Source organism: Lutra lutra, chromosome 14 (assembly GCF_902655055.1).
Source record: "Lutra lutra chromosome 14, mLutLut1.2, whole genome shotgun sequence".
Lineage (NCBI taxonomy): Eukaryota > Metazoa > Chordata > Mammalia > Carnivora > Mustelidae > Lutra > Lutra lutra.
In genome coordinates this window covers 80,082,115-80,100,002 of record NC_062291.1, presented here as the reverse complement: position 1 = coordinate 80,100,002, position 17,888 = coordinate 80,082,115, and the positions used below count along the sequence as shown (strand labels likewise).

General features: G+C 42.4%; 1 protein-coding gene across 1 annotated transcript in view; it reads right to left on the bottom strand.

The window, feature by feature from the left end:
• The window catches only part of LOC125084416 (deleted in malignant brain tumors 1 protein-like), a 75,839-nt gene extending 59,430 nt beyond the window's left edge, over positions 1 to 16,409 (bottom strand). The window contains exons 1-7 of the mRNA XM_047701642.1: positions 16,088 to 16,409; positions 15,854 to 15,925; positions 10,294 to 10,362; positions 9,954 to 10,025; positions 2,912 to 3,229; positions 1,955 to 1,984; positions 1,031 to 1,102 (exon numbers count right to left, since the gene is read on the bottom strand). Of these exons, the coding sequence (XP_047557598.1) occupies positions 1,031 to 1,102; positions 1,955 to 1,984; positions 2,912 to 3,229; positions 9,954 to 10,025; positions 10,294 to 10,362; positions 15,854 to 15,925; positions 16,088 to 16,397 (943 nt within the window). The 5' untranslated portion in view covers positions 16,398 to 16,409. The remainder of the gene's footprint in view (positions 1 to 1,030; positions 1,103 to 1,954; positions 1,985 to 2,911; positions 3,230 to 9,953; positions 10,026 to 10,293; positions 10,363 to 15,853; positions 15,926 to 16,087) is intronic.
• Between the last annotated feature and the right edge of the window lie 1,479 nt (positions 16,410 to 17,888).

Sequence of the window (17,888 nt, the reverse complement as noted above, 5' to 3'; positions counted from 1 at the left end):
ATAAGCAGTGACAGATGGTGGTCATTTTAAGCAACTGTATCTTGGGATGGTTTTACACTGCAATGGCAATTATCCATACTCCCTCCTTAGATAAGTTACTTTTTGCGGGGATCATCTTGCAATATATACAAATATGGAATCCTCATGTTGTAGTCCTAAAACTAATATTAATGTTACATGTCACTTATACCTCAATAAAAATTGTATGCAAAGAAAAGAGCTTGGATAGATATAAAAATAATGTTAACATAAAAAACACAAAATAGAAAGATATGATTTCAGGTGACTGAAACTCACACAGCCAACAACAGCACCTTTGGTAATTGCCACACCATGCCCCATGTCTAGGAGCTATGGCACCTGCTGGGCATTCTTCTACCAGGGATGCTCAGACCCTGGGGAGAGATAATGGTTCCATTCTGTCCTCCCTGAATCTTTTGACTATACAGCTAGATTAAAAAAGACTCGGGGGTTCAATGTTTTACTCCTACCTTATCTGACCTTAGACTAGGCCTAAATCATAAAAGAAAAAAAAAAAACCCAATTCAAGGTGGAATATCCTGAAATATTACTCATCCCTGATCACCACAGAAAACCACCTCAAACCATCAAACTGTTCACTAATTCTGTATGCTATTGGCAGCCCTATATTCTAATTTGGAACACATGTTAATGTCTCCCACCCTGAAGCCCAAAGGGAGTTTGTCCAGTTTCTTCCCTGCCTGGCATAATTTTATTGTCCCTTCACCTTTCAGGTCTTGCCCAGACCCCTTGGCTCTAGATGGAGACCCTCTTCTGAGCACCTATGGCACCTTGTGCTCCCCTATCAGAGCAATCACCACACTTTTTTTGTAACAGGATATACCCTCCTTCCCCCATGAACTTAGATGACTTGAGGGTCAGCCTGTTTATTGTTATATATAACCCCAGTGACATTATATATCCTTAGTGACACATCTTTATTCACTCATCCATCGTCAGATTGAAAAAAATTGTTCAGAAGACATAATATAAAAAGAAACAGCCTTACCTGGAGGTGCAGAAGAAGGTGGGTGTTGAGCTGCTGATATCACCAATGATGTGGGAAGCAGGTTCTCATAGGCTATTGGTGGGTAAAAAGGAAGGGCTGTCATCAGGGAGCAGTCAGAACACTGAAGCAGTTGCTTCAAGGGGTCATCTGCCTCCTCCCAGGATTCACCAGGGATAACCATGACACTGCCTTCTAAGGCCAATGGCCTCATAGCCCCAAGATCTTCATTTAGGACAGAACATAGTGTTATTGCCCATTGACAAACGAACATGCACCACATGGCCATCAGAAAAGCAAAGCTCATGGACGACTTGCCCCATGTGGCTTGCCATAAGAAAGCTCATCAGTTGGCCATCATCTCTCTCTAATGGCATGGAGAATGAGGGCCAAGGTCATTCATCTGGAGAGAGACCAGCCAGGATCAGATTCCTCCAGCCCAGGGCCCTTTGCACCCCTCACACAACCTCCCTTAGTCGGCATTAGACCAAAAGGAGGAACTATGTGAGTGCTTGTCAGGTGCTAGGTGTCTTTGGGCATTGTCATACTTAATTCTCCATCATTCAATTCTCTGTTATTCCTACTCTTGTGAAGAAAAATGAGATGAAACGGGATCAAGAGATGCTATAACTTGGCTGAGGTCCCATAATTGAGAGTGATCCTATATCATGTCTGTTCCTCCCATTAGGGTGCAGGCCCTGTGATGGGAGAGAGCTGGGGGTGGGGGGGAGTTTGATCACTGCTGTGGCCCCAGTGCTTACTGGCACAGAGTAGTACGCAGTGGACACTCAGTCAGTATCCACTGAATGAACAGATGAGTGAATAAATGAAGCTGAGAATCAAACCAGGATCTGACTCTAAACCTCATGATCTTTCTTACGTCATGCCAGGTCTAGTAGATGATGCCAAATGTAACACGGGTTCTACCTGTAGGCAGAGCAGCTGTGGAGTCAGCACCTGTCAGCATGAAGAGAGATTGTGCATGTTATCATGTCTTATTCAGGGACTATTTATTGGGATTATCCTAGATTTAGGGAGCTGTGGGAAGCAGGGAGAGGCAGAGACCGTGACCTTGAGGGTCTCAGTATTTTCCCTGGGGATTTGAGACACAAGACCAGGCAGCAAATGTTGAGTGCCCTAGGGGAGCTTCAGAAGGCAGTACCCACCCCCTGCCCCAGGGTTCTTAGGTGTTGAGAGGCTCAGGAAGGGCCAGGTGCAGCCTGGCAGAGCTTGTCATTTGTGGGGACATTTGTTCCAGCTGCCAGTAGGATGGAATCAGGAAAGATTCTGTGTGGCAGAGAGTCAACTAGCAGGACCCATAGATTTGGGAAGGTCACCAGGTCTAGATGTGGAGGACCTGGAACATCAGCTGACAAATCTGGTCATCACCTAGAAGTCACAAACTCAAACTCCAAAGTTTCCAAGGGCCATGGGAATAAAACAGATAAGGGATTTGAGTGATGGGGACTGTGTGAACTAGATAGCTGTTTCTTGACCAAAGGGTCAGCTCTTTCTCAGATCCAGCCAGTTGATGTAATCAAATAATTTCTTGTTTTGAGCCTGAACTTCTGTTTTATTTTTTTCACAAATGCAAGAATTTGGATTTTTATGCCAGCTACTCTGATTTGGCTGAATTCAAGTTCAGCCCAAATTTTCAAACCATCAAGCCACTTCTGAGCCTGGATCAGTGATCGTGAGCCATACTCAACAAGAGGCAAGGGGATGGTGAGGCTGATGTATAACTTTGAAAGGATGTAGACAACATCAGTTGCCTGCCTCAATCCACTGACTTTTCTGGGCTATGCTATGTTGTGTGTGTGGAAGAATGAGAAGTGAGGGGATAGAAGTAGCCTTCCTAATGAGGGCTGACAGCCAACCCCTTACCTGCGCAGATAACGCTGGCATCCTCCAGGTGCCCGCAGTTGAGCCCAGCCTCACCCCTGTGCATGCACTGCCCCAGGTGGCTCTCAGCGCCGACACACTGCACGTCGTCCAGCAGGATCTTCCCAGGGCCTGCCCCAAAGTGGGCCCCTGTGGGGGCTGCCACAGCCTGGCCACACTGTAGCTGGCGACACACCACTGTGGCCTCAGCCAGGTCCCAGAGGTCATCACATACGGTTCCCCATGTGCCCTGGATGAGAACCTCCACTCGGCCTGAGCACCTCCCTGTGCCATTCACCAGTCTCACGGCCATCCAATCTCCTGCGGAGGCACAGAGCAATGGGAAATTATGAGATTGGCCTTTGTGTCAGCATATTGCCTTGATCCTGTTATAGTGCTCTGATATACTGCTGATGTCATAATTCCTCTGGGTTGGGCAGATAGAGACCTCTACGGTCTCGGAACATCAAGGCTAGTCTTTCTTCTTCCTGGAAGTGCTGGAAGACCCCAGTAGGCAGCAGCATCTGACTTCTAGAGGGGGAAAGCCAGAGGCCCTGGGTTCTCAACCTTACACATGTCCCCTCATCCCACCTATAGCAAAAGAACTGCAGGGAACCCTTAACCTGAGGGTTGCATGGATGGGGGCCCTTTGACAGCCATGCCTTGGTGGACAGTTGACTAGAGTCTTCTTATGGAAGTTGCCCAGTGTGATGTAATCTGGAGATTATAGGGCACTCTTTTCAGCTCTAGAGACATTTCTTTTTTACCAGAATGGTTGTACTTTTAACCACAGAATGTTCACTTAAGGTCTATTAAGATGCAAAACTGGATAAAGTTCATCCCTCAGGATTTATAACCAGTGACAGGATGGAGAAGCCACACACATTGCACTATCAGGACAAATAACGAGGAATACCTCTAAGAGTCTAATAGTGTTATTGGTGATGGACACTTATCTATTTTGGGAGATCAGTTCATGAAGAAATGGCTTTGAAACATGAAGACGATTTCTGCAGGTTGATCATAAGGGAAGGGGGCTAGCTCCAGACACAGTGAAGGGAAGGGCAAGTTCACATAGGAGGGAAACCTGTGGGGTCTTCAACTGCAACATGATTTGATTAAATGAACTCCTCGCTTCTCCTTCCCCAAGCATAAGAAAGGCACGTGAACGCTGTGATCTACAAGGATAAAGAAGACGGAAGGATAATAAGAGCTGATGGAAAGTTTCAGCACATTCTTTGTAGAAACTAGAGAGCAGACAGGGTGGGGTCAGGAGGATGTTTGCAGGGCATTAACTTGGGCTGTAGTGGGCTAGGTGGGGGTGGCTACCCACCAGAAGTGAGCAGACTCACCCCAGAGAAACCTTGCGGGTGATGTTTGGAGCAATGGGGTGCTAACCAACGTAGGCCTGAGATGCTGAGGAAGAAGAGGATCATGGTCAATTGTGTTTCTGAAAGATGTCTACAAAGTATCTCCCATTCCTCAAGGCCTTTTGGACCTTGAGAGTCCCATGTGCCAAGGAGGACCTTCTGCATCATCCCTTCAAACCTGGGTGAGTTGTGACTTTCTTGACCCCACAGTGAGGGAAGTGCCATGCACTCACCTTCTGTTTCTCTAGGGACACATGCCTGGGACCTGGCCACCACCCTGGGAGAAAGGCCAGGCCTCGTGCAGATGTTGACATCTGAAAGCCATTTCTCAATGTGTTTAAATTTCTCTAGGCCAGTTCTCTCACTTCAGCAAAAAGCAAATATTTGATGACAACAATGATGACGACAGTTATAATAAGGCTAATGTTTATATAGACTTTCTAGTGTCCAGCACTAAGTAACTGACACCATCAGCTCCTTTAACCTCCACCATGGTCCTCAAACCACATCTATGTATCTATGTGCATGTGTAGATGTGTGTATATAAATAATAGTGTGTATACATGCATATAGACACACTCACAGATGTGTTATATACAAACATATTCTATTATTACATTATTATTATATGTGGGTGAGGGAATTAAGGCACAAAGCAGTTGAAAAACATGCCCAAGATCACACAGTTCTGGGGAACCAGTATTTGAAATTAGGCCATTTGGTTCCACGGTCCATGCAAGAAATCTTAGTAAAATTTACTTAGTGAAAACAAAACAAACGAAAACTGGAGAGCAATCTCAAAAGAATCAGATTGATATTTTATAGGTATTGAACCAAGGTAGTGGGTGAAGTTGGAGAAGGAAGGCTATATGACAGTAAGCCTGTTAACACTGTGAAATTTTAGCACATGTGCATAGAACACCATGATGGATGCATGGATGGAAGGAAGGAAGGAAGGAAGGGGAGAGAGGAAGAAAGGAAAGAAAGAGGGAGGGAAGGGGGGGAGAGAGGAAGGAAGGAGATAGGGTGGGAAGAAAAGCAAGAGGAAGAAAGGAGGGAGGGAGGAAGAAAGGAAGGCAGGAAGGAAGGAGGGAGAGAAGGGGGGAGAGAGTAATAAAGGAGGGGGGAGAGAGGAAGGCAGGAAGGAAGGAAGGCAGGAAGTGGGGGGAAGAAGGGAGGGGGGGTAGAATCCTGTTATACTGCAACATTAACTAGGCCTAATTTTACAAATGTGTCTCTGCTGGAAAGCAATTTTTTTTCACCCAAATTTGTTTAGAATAATTCAGGGTCGCACATGGAGGAATTCAATAATTTAGAACACAACCATTCACTAATACACATTAGGCCAAATACTGGTCTTAAGAGCTGCCTCCTGAAAAATGAAACTGTTCCCTGGCCAGATAATTTTGGAAAATGGTGGATACTTAACCCCTTTTGGGAATCCACAAGCTTATTCACAGAATAAAATCCCTTAGATGTCCTGAGGTAAAACTACAACAAAACCAAGAACTCATCCCATGAATGCAATAGAAACTTCTGAGATTTGGAAACGGAGCCCTGGTTTGAGTCAGTGTTACTGTCTTGCAAAATTCAGACTCCACACAACACATTTCAGGAAACACCAACATACCCTAATAACAAAACTAAAGCAAAATTTTTCTTAGAAATAATGACTTCTGCACAGCAAAGGAAACAGTCAGCAAAACTAAGAGGGAATCCATGGAATAGGGGAAGATATTTGCAAATGACATGACAGACAAAGGGCTGGTATCCAAGATCTATAAAGAACTTGCCAAACTTGCCAAACACCCAAAAACAAATAATCAAGTCAAAAAATGGGCAAAAGACATGAACAGACTCTTCTTCAAAGAAGACATACAAGTGGCTAACAGACACATGAAAAAATGTTCAACGACATTAGCCATCGGGGAAATTCAAATCAAAACCACATTGAGATACCACCTTACATCAGTTAGAATGGCAAAAATTAACAAGGCAAGAAACAACAAGTGTTGGAGAGGATGTGGAGAAAGGGGAACCCTCTTACACTGTTGGTGGGAATGCAAGCTGGTGCAACCACTCTGGAAAACAGCGTGGAGATTCCTCAAAAAGTTAAAAATAGAGCTACCCTATGACCCAGCAACTGCACCACTGGGTACTTACATCAAAGATACAGATGTACTGAAAAGAAGAGGCACACGCACCCCAGTGCTCATAGCAGCAATGGCCACAATCACCAAACTGTGGAAGGAGCTGAGATGTCCTTCAACAGATGAATGGATAAAGAAGATGTGGTCCATATACACAATGGAATATTACTCAGCCATTAGAAAGGATGAATACCTACCATTTGCCTCAACATGGATGGAACTGGAGGGGATCATGTTAAGTGAAGTAAATCAAGCAGAGAAAGGCAATTGTCATATGGTTTCACTTGTAGGTGGAAAAAAGGAATAGCACGGAGGACATTAGGGGAAGGAAGGGAAAAAGGAAAGGGGGGGAATTAGAGGGGGATATGAACCATGAAAGACTATGGACTCTGGGAAATAATCTGAGGGCTTCAGAGGGTACGGGGGAGAAGGGATGGGTTAGCCTAGTGATGGGTATTAAAGAGGGCACGTGGTGTAATGAGCACTAGGTATTATATGGAAACAACGAATCATGGAACACTGCATCCAAAACTAATGATGTACTGTATGGTGACTAAGATAACATAATAATGATAAAAAAGAAATAATGACTAATGCTCTTTTTTTCCTGTTCTTGTCTTTAGTAATAAGGTGCATTTTATTTTTGAAACATTTAAATATAAATATGTATTCAGGACATAAGGTACCAAATTATACCTTAAATTTATATTACTATACATCTAAGTATAGGCTAATTTAGAGCTAATAATTCAGTAGCTAAGGTAAAAATAGAAATACCAAGACACCAAACAAAAAACAACTGAGTCAAAAGGAATGAAGACAATGTCTTTTACTTAAACAAAAGACACTCTTTTTTTTTTTTTTGGAGAGAGCAGCTGCCCATGATATGTAGGAATTTATTAAGCAGTAATAACTTTTCATCCTACAGATTTTTAAAAAAGATTTTATTTATTTATTTCTTTGACAGACAGAGATCACAAGTAGGCAGAGAGGCAGGCAGAGGGGCGGGGTGGGGGGAGGCAGGTTCCGTGCTGAGCAGAGAACCCGATGCAGGACTTGAACACAGGACCCAGGATCATGACCTGAGCCGAAGGCAGAGGATTAACTCACTGAGCCTCCCAGGCACCCCTCAGCCTACAGAATTTTTATAATAAATTTTAACTTATTAGAGATGAAGATCTGTTTCTGTAGATGCAAAATATATATGCTAACATTCCTTTTATCAACATTTTCTTTCTTTTGTTTTCTGGTCCTTACTGTAAGTGCAGAGTTACTCAGACTTGTTCTTTTCCCTCACTGCTAACCAGAGGGATTCTAACAGCTCCTCAGTGCTGCCTGGGAGAAATTTCTCAGCAAGGTAGAAAGGAAGAAAAAGTCCTTTTTTTCAGTTAGATACAGAAAAACAGATACTATTTTGCATTATAAAGCTGTCTTCACAGATGAAATTTTTAATAAAGGAGAAATAATCTGTATTATTTATGTCAAGTGAAAGGGTCTGCAATTCTCATGGTTGTTTTTTGTTGTTGTTGTTGTTGCCCTGGCCATGATATTGACATTCTACATTCTAGAATGTTCTAAAAAAAAAAACAAAAAAAACCCCAAAACCCTGGTGGGTTCTGTGTTACGTCAACAGTGATCTTCAGCATGTCTCAGTTCCCTACACGGAAGAGATAAGAAGCAGAACCCACTGCCTCACTGGATTTCTTAGTTAAATGAAAAGTTTAAGAGTTCTGTGTCTCATTGTGTGAAGTTCTTTACCTTACAAAATAGGAGTAGAAATATAATACAGTATAATATAATACAACATAATGCAAATAACAGAAGTAATAATATTTCTCTAACATACAGGTTCTTTTTTGAGATCAGTTAGCCTATACATGCAAGTAGAATCGCAGGTGAGAATGTGCACTGTTAGTATAATCACAAGGAGATTATGCTCAGAAAAGAAGGCGAGGAAGCCTGCTGAGAGGTTGTCGGTCAAGCTTCCCCAAAGTCCCAGTTCTCCCGGGGTGTCAATATTTGTTCTGTGGACACCTTCCTCTCCACCTCATTCTGGAAAATCATGGAAACACCGAAGTGTGACTATTGCCTACTGTTCTTCACTTGGTCCTACCAGGAACTGTGTGCTCTGCTCCCTAAAAGACGAACCTCTCTTTTCAACAAAGCTCCTGTGAGCAAACTTGGTCCAAGAATAGGCTGCCTTGCTATGAACCACTGCTATTAATAGGCAGCCTGGCTTACAGAGCCCAGCTCTGCGTCTGTGGACTTGGAATGGCTCTTACCACAACTAGTCAATTCTGCTCCCCCAGGAAGCTGTAAAATAACTCAGAATCCCCTCTCCTCCAATTTGAAATAGCTTTGTGATGGGCAAAAGTGTCATGTCTTCCCTCTTCCCCAAACAGCCTTGGGCTGGTGGTGGGTTCAGACCACTCGATATTCAGAACAACCAAGAGCAGCAGATAGCTTCATCGATCGGACGTGGTGGGCCCACTGCCTGGGGCTATATGACTTCTAAAAGGCCCCCCAAATGTCCTATTTTCTTTTAAAATTAGAATAAAAAGATGACTACAATCTAGTCTGCTTTCCACTTTTTTTATACCAACACAGTCATAAAATATTATTAGATGTGTGTATGTTTATACATATAATTGGAGAAAGGGGTCCTTGAAGACAAAAGTGCCTAAGGGCCCCAAGGATGTCAAGAAGTAGCTCAAGCCAGGGTCTGAAACATCAGAGGTCATATGTAACTGCTGTGTGATGCTCTTTTAGAAGGCAGCAGAATGACTACACACAGCCACCAACTTCTGCCATAGCATTTATTTTAAACACACGCACGTGATTACACTTGACCTGGAAAAATCCAGTTACTGCTGATGTGTATTACTGCAGAACCAATCTTAAAGATGCCAAAATGGTACAATAGGCGTTTCCCCTTTGTAATCATAGATAATGCAGGCAGGTCCACCAGGATGAGGAAGGAAGAAACAGATTGGGGCTCATTTCCGATACAGAGTGCTAGGGATACTAAAATGATATATTTTGCCATTTTGCCCAACTGTCACATTGGAAAATGTGAATTTGAAAGTTTTTCCTATTAGGATTTTTGTACTAAAAACTACAGAGTAAGTGAGGACCCACAGCTGAATCCCCACTTTCCTGGCTATGGTCTTAATGAACTTCCCCCATAGCAATGAGACTTGCAAGAATGTTCTCTTCTCAGTAGTCCAGAGGTAGCTTTGGACATGCTATCCCCTGACCCAAAAGGCTAGTCATCATGTGGGTTTGGAGTCAGACTGATAATGTGCCCAAATCTTGACTTCATCATGTTGTGGGTGGGTGATGCTAGAAAGTGATCCTTTCTCGTTTTGTGGAACAATGATGGAGTTGTGGGGAGAATAAGGCTAGTGGCTTGTTGTGAGTGCTCAACGAACTGTCCATTCTACGAATGCACCGATTCTCCGTTTCATCACTTTTTGATTGTTCCACAAACATTAGCTCCTTCCCGGATTTTTCCCAAGGACTTACCTGCCAGGGGTGTAGGTGTGGATAGTGGGGCTGCAGGCTCTGCTGTGACTATGGTTGCAAATAATCCATCACCTGTGGGTGGGGACAAACAGAAGCATCTCTAGTAATCGGGACATCCCCGAATCTCAACTTTAGAAAGACTAAGGTTCCAACACCAACCCAGCTTGAAGGTCACATTCAAACATGAATGTCATTTCCTGGCTCTGCTCCTATGCAGGCAAGGAGTCCTCCCAAGGCTGTGATCAGCACTCCGCATGGTGTCAGGTCTGGGAAGGGGACAGCCCAGTGTTTGGCCCACGGTGCCCTCCCTCTATTCCCTATAGAAGAAATGCCAGCCGACCTGCTGGAGTTGTTGTCACAGGAAGCGTAGCAGGCTCTGTGGTGGGCACGGCTGCTGTCAGTACATCACCTGTGCGTGTAAAACAAAGAGACACCCTGTCATTGCTAGAAAACACCAGAAAGTGAATTTCTGACAAGTGCAAAGAGAAGGCTAGGCACAAATCTGTCCTACTAGGATTTTTAGTCATCATTCCCACCTCCTTTCTGGCCACATTCATCCAACACTGGATCTCAGACTCACTGCGGGATGAAAATGCTCATACTTGGACGGTGGGCCATTTTGCTAAGTGCCCACAGAAACAATTATGGATTTTTCCCTCTTTTCCTTTGAGGAGCAATCCAGATGTGTTCTACCATAGGGACACGCAATCAATTAATGGCTGAATGGCTGAATTCCATTTATTTGTGGGGTCTTTATCTGGGCTCTGAGTAACCTAAGCCATATGAGCCTTCAATAGGACATTAAGGCAGCCCTGTTTTCATCTTATTAACTCATAAAACGGTAATAGAATACTGTATTGTTTCCTTTTTAAAGCAGCTTTACCGAGGTATCCTTGATATCCAGAGAGCTGCACATGTTCAATGTGTATGGCTTGTTCGGTTGGAATATATGAAAACACTTTGATGCTATCACCACAGTCATGGTAACAGACACACCCAGCACCTCCCAGAATTTCTCTGTGTTTTTCCCCTCCTTTTTTTTTTCGTGTGAACACTTAACATGATGTGTATCCTCTTAACAAATTTTGAAGTGCACAATACAGTATTGTGCACAACTACAGGCACTATGTTGTATGGAAGATCTCTAGCACTTACTCATCTAGTATAACTGAAACTTCTTCCCCAGTAAACTCCCTGTTTCCCCCTCCCTCAACCCCTGACAATCCCATTCTGTTCTCTGCTTCTGTGAGTTTGACTATTTTATTTTATTTTTTTAAAGATTTTATTTATTTATTTGACAGACAGAGACCACAAGTTGGCAGAGAGGCAGGCAGAGAGAGAGAGAGAGGAGGAAGCAGGTTCCCCACCAAGCAGAGAGCCTGATGCGGGGCTCAATCCCAGGACCCCAGGACCATGACCTGAGCCGAAGGCAGAGGCTTAACCCACTGAGCCACCCAGGTGCCCCGAGTTTGACTATTTTAGATGCTTCATATAAGTGAAATCACACAGTATTTATTCTTCTGTGACTACTTTATTTCACTTAGTGTTATGTCCTTCAGGTTCATCTATGTTGTTACAAATGGCAGAATTTCCTTCTTTTTTAAGGCTGAATAATATTTCTTTGTATGTGAATACCACATGTTCTTTATCCAGTTATCTGTTGGTGGACGTGTGGGTTTTTTATATCTTGACTATTGTGAGTGCTACCATGAATATGGTAGTGCAGCAAGAATGATTTCAATTCTTTAGATATATTACCCAGAAGTGGGATTGCTAGATCATATGGTAGTCCTATTTTTAATTTTTTGAGGAATCTTTGAAATGCTTTCCATAGCAGCTGAACAATTTTACATTTCTACTAACAGTGTATAGGGCTCCAATTTCTCCACAAGATCACCAATACTTGTTATCTCTCTTTTCTAAAAATAGTAGCCATCCTGGGGTGCCTGGGTGGCTCAGTTGGTTAAGTGTCTGACTCTTGATTTCAGCTCAGGTTGTGATCTCAGGTTGCAGATCTGCTTGAGATTCTCTCTTCCCCTCCCTCTGTCCCTCACCCCCATGTGCGTCGCATGTGTGCAGTCTCTCTCTCTCAAAGAAATAAAACTAAAAAAATTTAGTAGCCATTCTAACAGGTGTGAGGTGATACCTTATTGTAGTTTTGATTTGCACTTTCCTAACAATTAATGATACTGAGAATCTTTTCATATACCTATTGGACGCTTTTATGTCCTCTTTGGAGAAATGTCTGTTCAAGTCTTCTGCCCATTTAAAAAAATCTGGTTATTTGATTTTTTAAATATAAGTTTTAGGAGCTTCATATAGACTTTGGAAATTAACCCCTTAGCAGATATATGGTTTGCAAATATTTTCTCCCATTCCATAGGTTGCCTTTTAATTCTGTTGATTGTTACTTCTGCCGTGCAGAAGCTTTTCAGGTTGATACAATCCCATTTACTTATTTTTGTTTTTGTTACCTGTGTTTTGGGTGTCATAACCAAGAAGTTATTGCTAAGACCAGTGTGAAAAAGACTTCCCTGTTTTCTTCTAGGAATTTAATATTTTCAAGCATTATGTTTAATTCTTTAACCTATTTTGAGTTAATTTTTGTGTACGCTGTAAGGTAGGGGTCAAATTTCATTTTTTTGCCTATAGATATTCAGTTTTCCCAATATCATCTGTCAAAGAGACCATCCTTTTCCCACTGGGTGTTCTTGGCATCCTTGTCAAAGATCAGTTGAGTCTCTATGTGTGGGTTTGTTTCTCTCTTCTCTTCCACGGGTCTACGTGCCTATTCTTGTACCAGTACCATAGTGCAGGTTTATGATACACTTTGAAATCAGGAAACGTGACGCCTTCAGCTTTGATCTTTCTCAAGACCACTTTGGCTATTCTGGGTCTTTGTAGTTTCATAGGAATTTTAGGGGTTTTTTTCATATTTCTATAAAAATTGCCACTGGGATTTTTGTGGAAATAGCATTGAGTCTATAGATCTCTGTGGTAGTATAGACATTTAAAAAATTATTTATTTATTTGACAGAGAGAGAGAGCATAAGCAGGTGGAGTAGCAGGCAGAGGGAGAAGGAGAAGCACGCTCTGTGCTGAGTAAGGAGGCTGACACAGGGCTCAATCCCAGGACCCTGGGGTCATGACCTGAGCTGAAGGCAGCTGCTTAACCCACTGAGCCACCCAGGCGCCCCTAGTATGGACATTTTAACAACAGTAAGTCTTCCAATCCATGAATATGGGTTGTCTTTACATTTATTTGTATTTCTTTGAATTTCTTTCACCAATGTTTTGCAGTTTTTAGTGTATAGTTCTTTCACCACTTTGGTCAAGTTTATTCCTAAGCATTTTATTCCTTTTTTAAAAGATTTTATTTATTCATTTGACAGAGAGAGATCACAAGCAGGCAGAGAGGCAGGCAGAGAGAGAAGGAAGCAGGCTCCCCGCTGAGCAGAGAGCCTGATGTGGGGCTTGATCCCAGGACCCTGAGATCATGACCTGAGCTGAAGGCATCCCAGCATTGGGCTACCCAGGAGCCCCAGCATTTTATTCTTATTGATGCTATTGCAATGGGATTGTCTTCTTAATTTCTACACTCATTGTTAGTGTAGAAAAGCACAATTGATTTTTGTATGTTGATTCTGTATCTTGTAACTTTGCTGATTTCTTTTAGTTCTAACATTTTTTTTTTTCCCTCTGTGGAGTGTTTAGAGTTTTCTACAAATTGGATCATGTCATCTGGAAACAGAATTTTACTTTTTCCTTTCCCATTTCATTTCTTCTATTTATTTTTCTCGTCTAATTGCTCTGGCTAGGATTTTCAGTACTATATGGAATTGAAGTGGCAAGAGTGAACATCCTTGTCTTTTCTTCTGATCTTTAAGGAAAGGCTTTAAAATTTTCACCATTGTGCATGATATTGACTATGGTCTTGTCATTATATACCCTTTATTATGTCGAGGTACTTTCCTTTTACACTTAGTTTGTTAAGCATTTTTATCATGAAAGGGTGGTAAATTTTGTCAAATGCTTTTCCTGCCTCCTGTGATTTCTTTTTTTAAAATTATTTAATTGTTTTGGGGCGCCTGGGTGGCTCAGCGGGTTAAGCCACTGCCTTCGGCTCAGGTCATGATCTCAGGGTCCTGGGATCGAGTCCCGCATCAGGTTCTCTGCTCAGCAGGGAGCCTGCTTCCCTCTCTCTCTCTGCCTGCCTCTCTGTCTACTTGTGATCTCTGTCTGTCAAATAAATAAATAAAATCTTTAAAAAAAAATAAAATTATTTAATTGTTTTTTAAAATGGTAATTCCAGTATAGTTAACATATAGTGATATATTGGTTTCAAGTGTACGACATTGTGATTCAACAATTCTATATGTTACTCAGTGCTTATCACAATGAGTGTATTCTTAATCCCCTTCATTGATTGCACCCATTTTTAAAATCTTTAATTATGTTAATGTGGCATATCACTCTTATTGATTTGTATATGTTGAATCATCCTTACATCTCAGGGAAAAAATCCCACTTGATCACAATGTATGACCCTTTAATTGTGCTGTTGTATGGTTTTCTTTTTAAAAAGATCTCGAGCAATTTGATAAAGCTCAGTAGTGGGTACCAAGGAGTTCCATGATGCTGTCCTTAACATTTGTCAGTGAGTTTGATATTTTTCATAATATTCTTTTATATATAAAAACAATTGACTAGTCACTTCATTATTGTGATCTGTTTAAATAATTTGTAACTAGACTATCTAGACATTGTTAAGCCACCAAACTTGTTATTTAAAATGGTCTGGAATAGAAAAGGGAAAATACATATAACTTATTTTTTTTTAGTTGGACTTCTGGTTCATTGTCCATAGGATAATGTAGAATCAGTCTTAATATGTCAAAAACACCAGAAGCTTTACTCCTAATGGTGAAGCAACTGGGACTCAGTTCCAATCAGAGTAAAGAAGAGGACTCGTGAGGGTCTGGCTGATGTCAGTGAGAATTTCACCAGCAACAGTTTTATGATGACATCCATGTATCGTGTACTTAAGGAAACAGGCTTCACTGCTCTCCCACAGAGAGAGGAACTATTCATTTTTTTTTAAGATTTTATTTATTTGACAGATAGAGATCACAAGTAGGCAGAGAGGCAGGCAGAGAGAGAGAGAGGAGAAAGCAGGCCTCCTGCTGAGCAGAGAGCCCGATGCGGGGCTCGATCCCAGGACACTGGGACCATGACCCGAGCCGAAGGCAGAGGCTTTAACCCCCTGAGCCACCCAGGCGCCCCGGAACTATTCATTTTTATATGCTGTGTCTTCTTCTAACCACTTATTTGTTCCTGTATTTTCCAGATTCTTGAAATTAAAAGGATGCTATACAATGATTACACAAATATCTACTGATATGTGAATCTTTAAGCAGTTTTAAAAATATGTCTTGATCACCATAAATAACACTTGGTAGAAACTAACTCAAACTTAACTGAATTAATTTTAATAGACTGAGCCTCTGAACCCTTTGGGGACAACTCAATATTCTCAACATGCAGGCGTCGTTTTAGCAACGTCAGGAATTATTTAAGAGGTCTAGGTGATGAAGTGAGAAACCTGATTCCCCTTCTGCTCTGGGCCCCTCTGTGTGGTGTGGTACCATGTAGAGTGGCTGATAACAATTCCACCCTGGAGTGACTCAACCACGTGGGCTACTGAGCTGCACCACCCCAGGAATTACCATTCACAAATAACATGTGATGACCTCCATGGGGACAAAATTCCACAGTGCATTCTATGAGGGTGGTGCCCCTGAAGTTGTTCAGTGTGAAGACCCTCCTAACACGCCTCAAGAAAGGGACATTCTAGGGAGGAAAGTCTTGAAGCAAAAGAACCGAGCAAAGAATGGACTTACCTGACAATGTGTATGAAGAGGTGGCACTTTCAGGCTCTGTGGTTAGAGTGGGGCCTGGTGAATCATCACCACCTAATTGCCAGAAGAAAAAACACATGCTAAGGTCTATGGTGCCATTTATAACATAAGTGTCATTAAAATAATCATGGAGAAATATGTGAGGGGAGAGACAAAGAAGTGATGTCATGGTAAAAACAAAACAAAACAAAACAAAACAAAAAACCAGCTCTTTACCTGTGCAGACAACACCAGCGTCCTCCAGGTGCCCGCAGTTGAGCCCGGCCTCACCCTTGTGCACGCACTGCCCCAGGTGGCTCTCAGCGCCGGCACACTGCACGACGTCCAGCAGGATCTTCCCGGAGCCTGCCCCAAAATGGGCCCCTGTGGGGGCCGCCATGGCCCGGCCACACTGCAGCTGGCGGCATACCACTGTGGCCTCAGCCAGGTCCCAGAGGTCATCACACACGGTTCCCCACGTGCCCTGGATGAGAACCTCCACCCGGCCTGAGCACCTGCCTGTGCCGTTCACCAGCCTCACAGCCATCCAGGCGCCTGGGGAGGCACAAGGAGGCGGAACAGTGGCGTACTGGCTTTCCCATCTGGAAGGTTCCCTTTATCCTTTGTGGTCATATCCCCGCTTTTAAATATGCAAGATCACACAGTTCTCATGTATCCAGAGAGTCACAGCCAGAACAGTCTTCAATTTCACATCACTTACATGAGTCTTTACTAAATCCTCCTATCAAAATATGAAACTCTATCTTTAAAAAAAAAAAGATTATTTATTTATTTATTTATTTGAGAGAGAGAATGAGAGAGAGAGAGAGCATGAGAGGACAGAGGTCAGCAGGAGAAGCAGACTCCCTGCAAGGCAGGGAGCCCGATGCGGGACTCGGTCCTGGGACTCCAGGATCATGACCTGAACCCAAGGCAGTCACTTAACAACTGAGCCACCCAGGTGCCCCTTCAAAATACGAAACTCTTTAAGAAATTTTCAGAATTCCTAAGGTCTCCTGATCATTTTAGCTATATGTTATTCCTCTGCCATTAATAAGGGTAGAAATATGAGATGTTAATGTATTGACAAAATAGAAAACTAGACTATCCTTATGTAGGTCATTGCTAGGTAGTCCCCCTTTTTGGTCAGACTATATTAGTCTTATAGCAAATTGGTGCCTTTGTCTCATAATCTTTCTTTATGGGTTTGCTATGTACAGGAAACTAAGACAGGAACTAACATTTGTTGTTGGTCTGTGAAGTGCCAGAGTCTTAGAAAGCCACTAACTTAAACATTTCTTTCTTAATCTTTTCAACCCCATGTGGTGGGCGTGGTTTTCCATTTTACAGATGAGGAAGTTATGGCAACAGAAAAGGTGAAAAATGATGAAGAAAATTGCTCTAAATGTTATGACTTATAAGTGGGCCATCTCCCACTTTAACTCTAACTGTGGTTTCTCTCCAGCTTGGAGAAATGCCTCTCTCTATGATTTCCATCATCCTTAAATTCTCAGGAACTACTTCCCATACCTGCGGGTGGAGGTGTGAAGTCTTCAGGGGCTATGATCAGTGAGGTCTCTGAGACGTTTTCAAGTAGGAGGAAGCACAAAGCTAGGTCACTATCAGTCAGTCAAGAAGGAAGAAAAAAGGCAGCAGACTGCTGGAAGGATCCATTATAAGAGCCTTCTGGAACTTTGTGTTTTCTTTTGATTCATCTAAGTAAGTCACCATCATCACCATCAAATAAGATTGTTTAGCTTTTTGGACATGCATTAGATATTCATGGTAAACTTATCTTTGACTCCTTGGCCCAGTAGAAATAAATTCTTAAGAAATAAGATAAACTTAAGAACATCATAGTTAAGGAGACCTAAAGGCAATAAAATCAGCTTTGCAAATTAATAATGCTGCGAGCTACCATTTGTAACAAATACTTATTCAATACAAAGAAACTGAGACACAGTACCTGCGTTCAAAAGGCTTATATCTCACTCAGAAGCTAGGATATGTATACAAGGAACATAATATAAGGTGGATT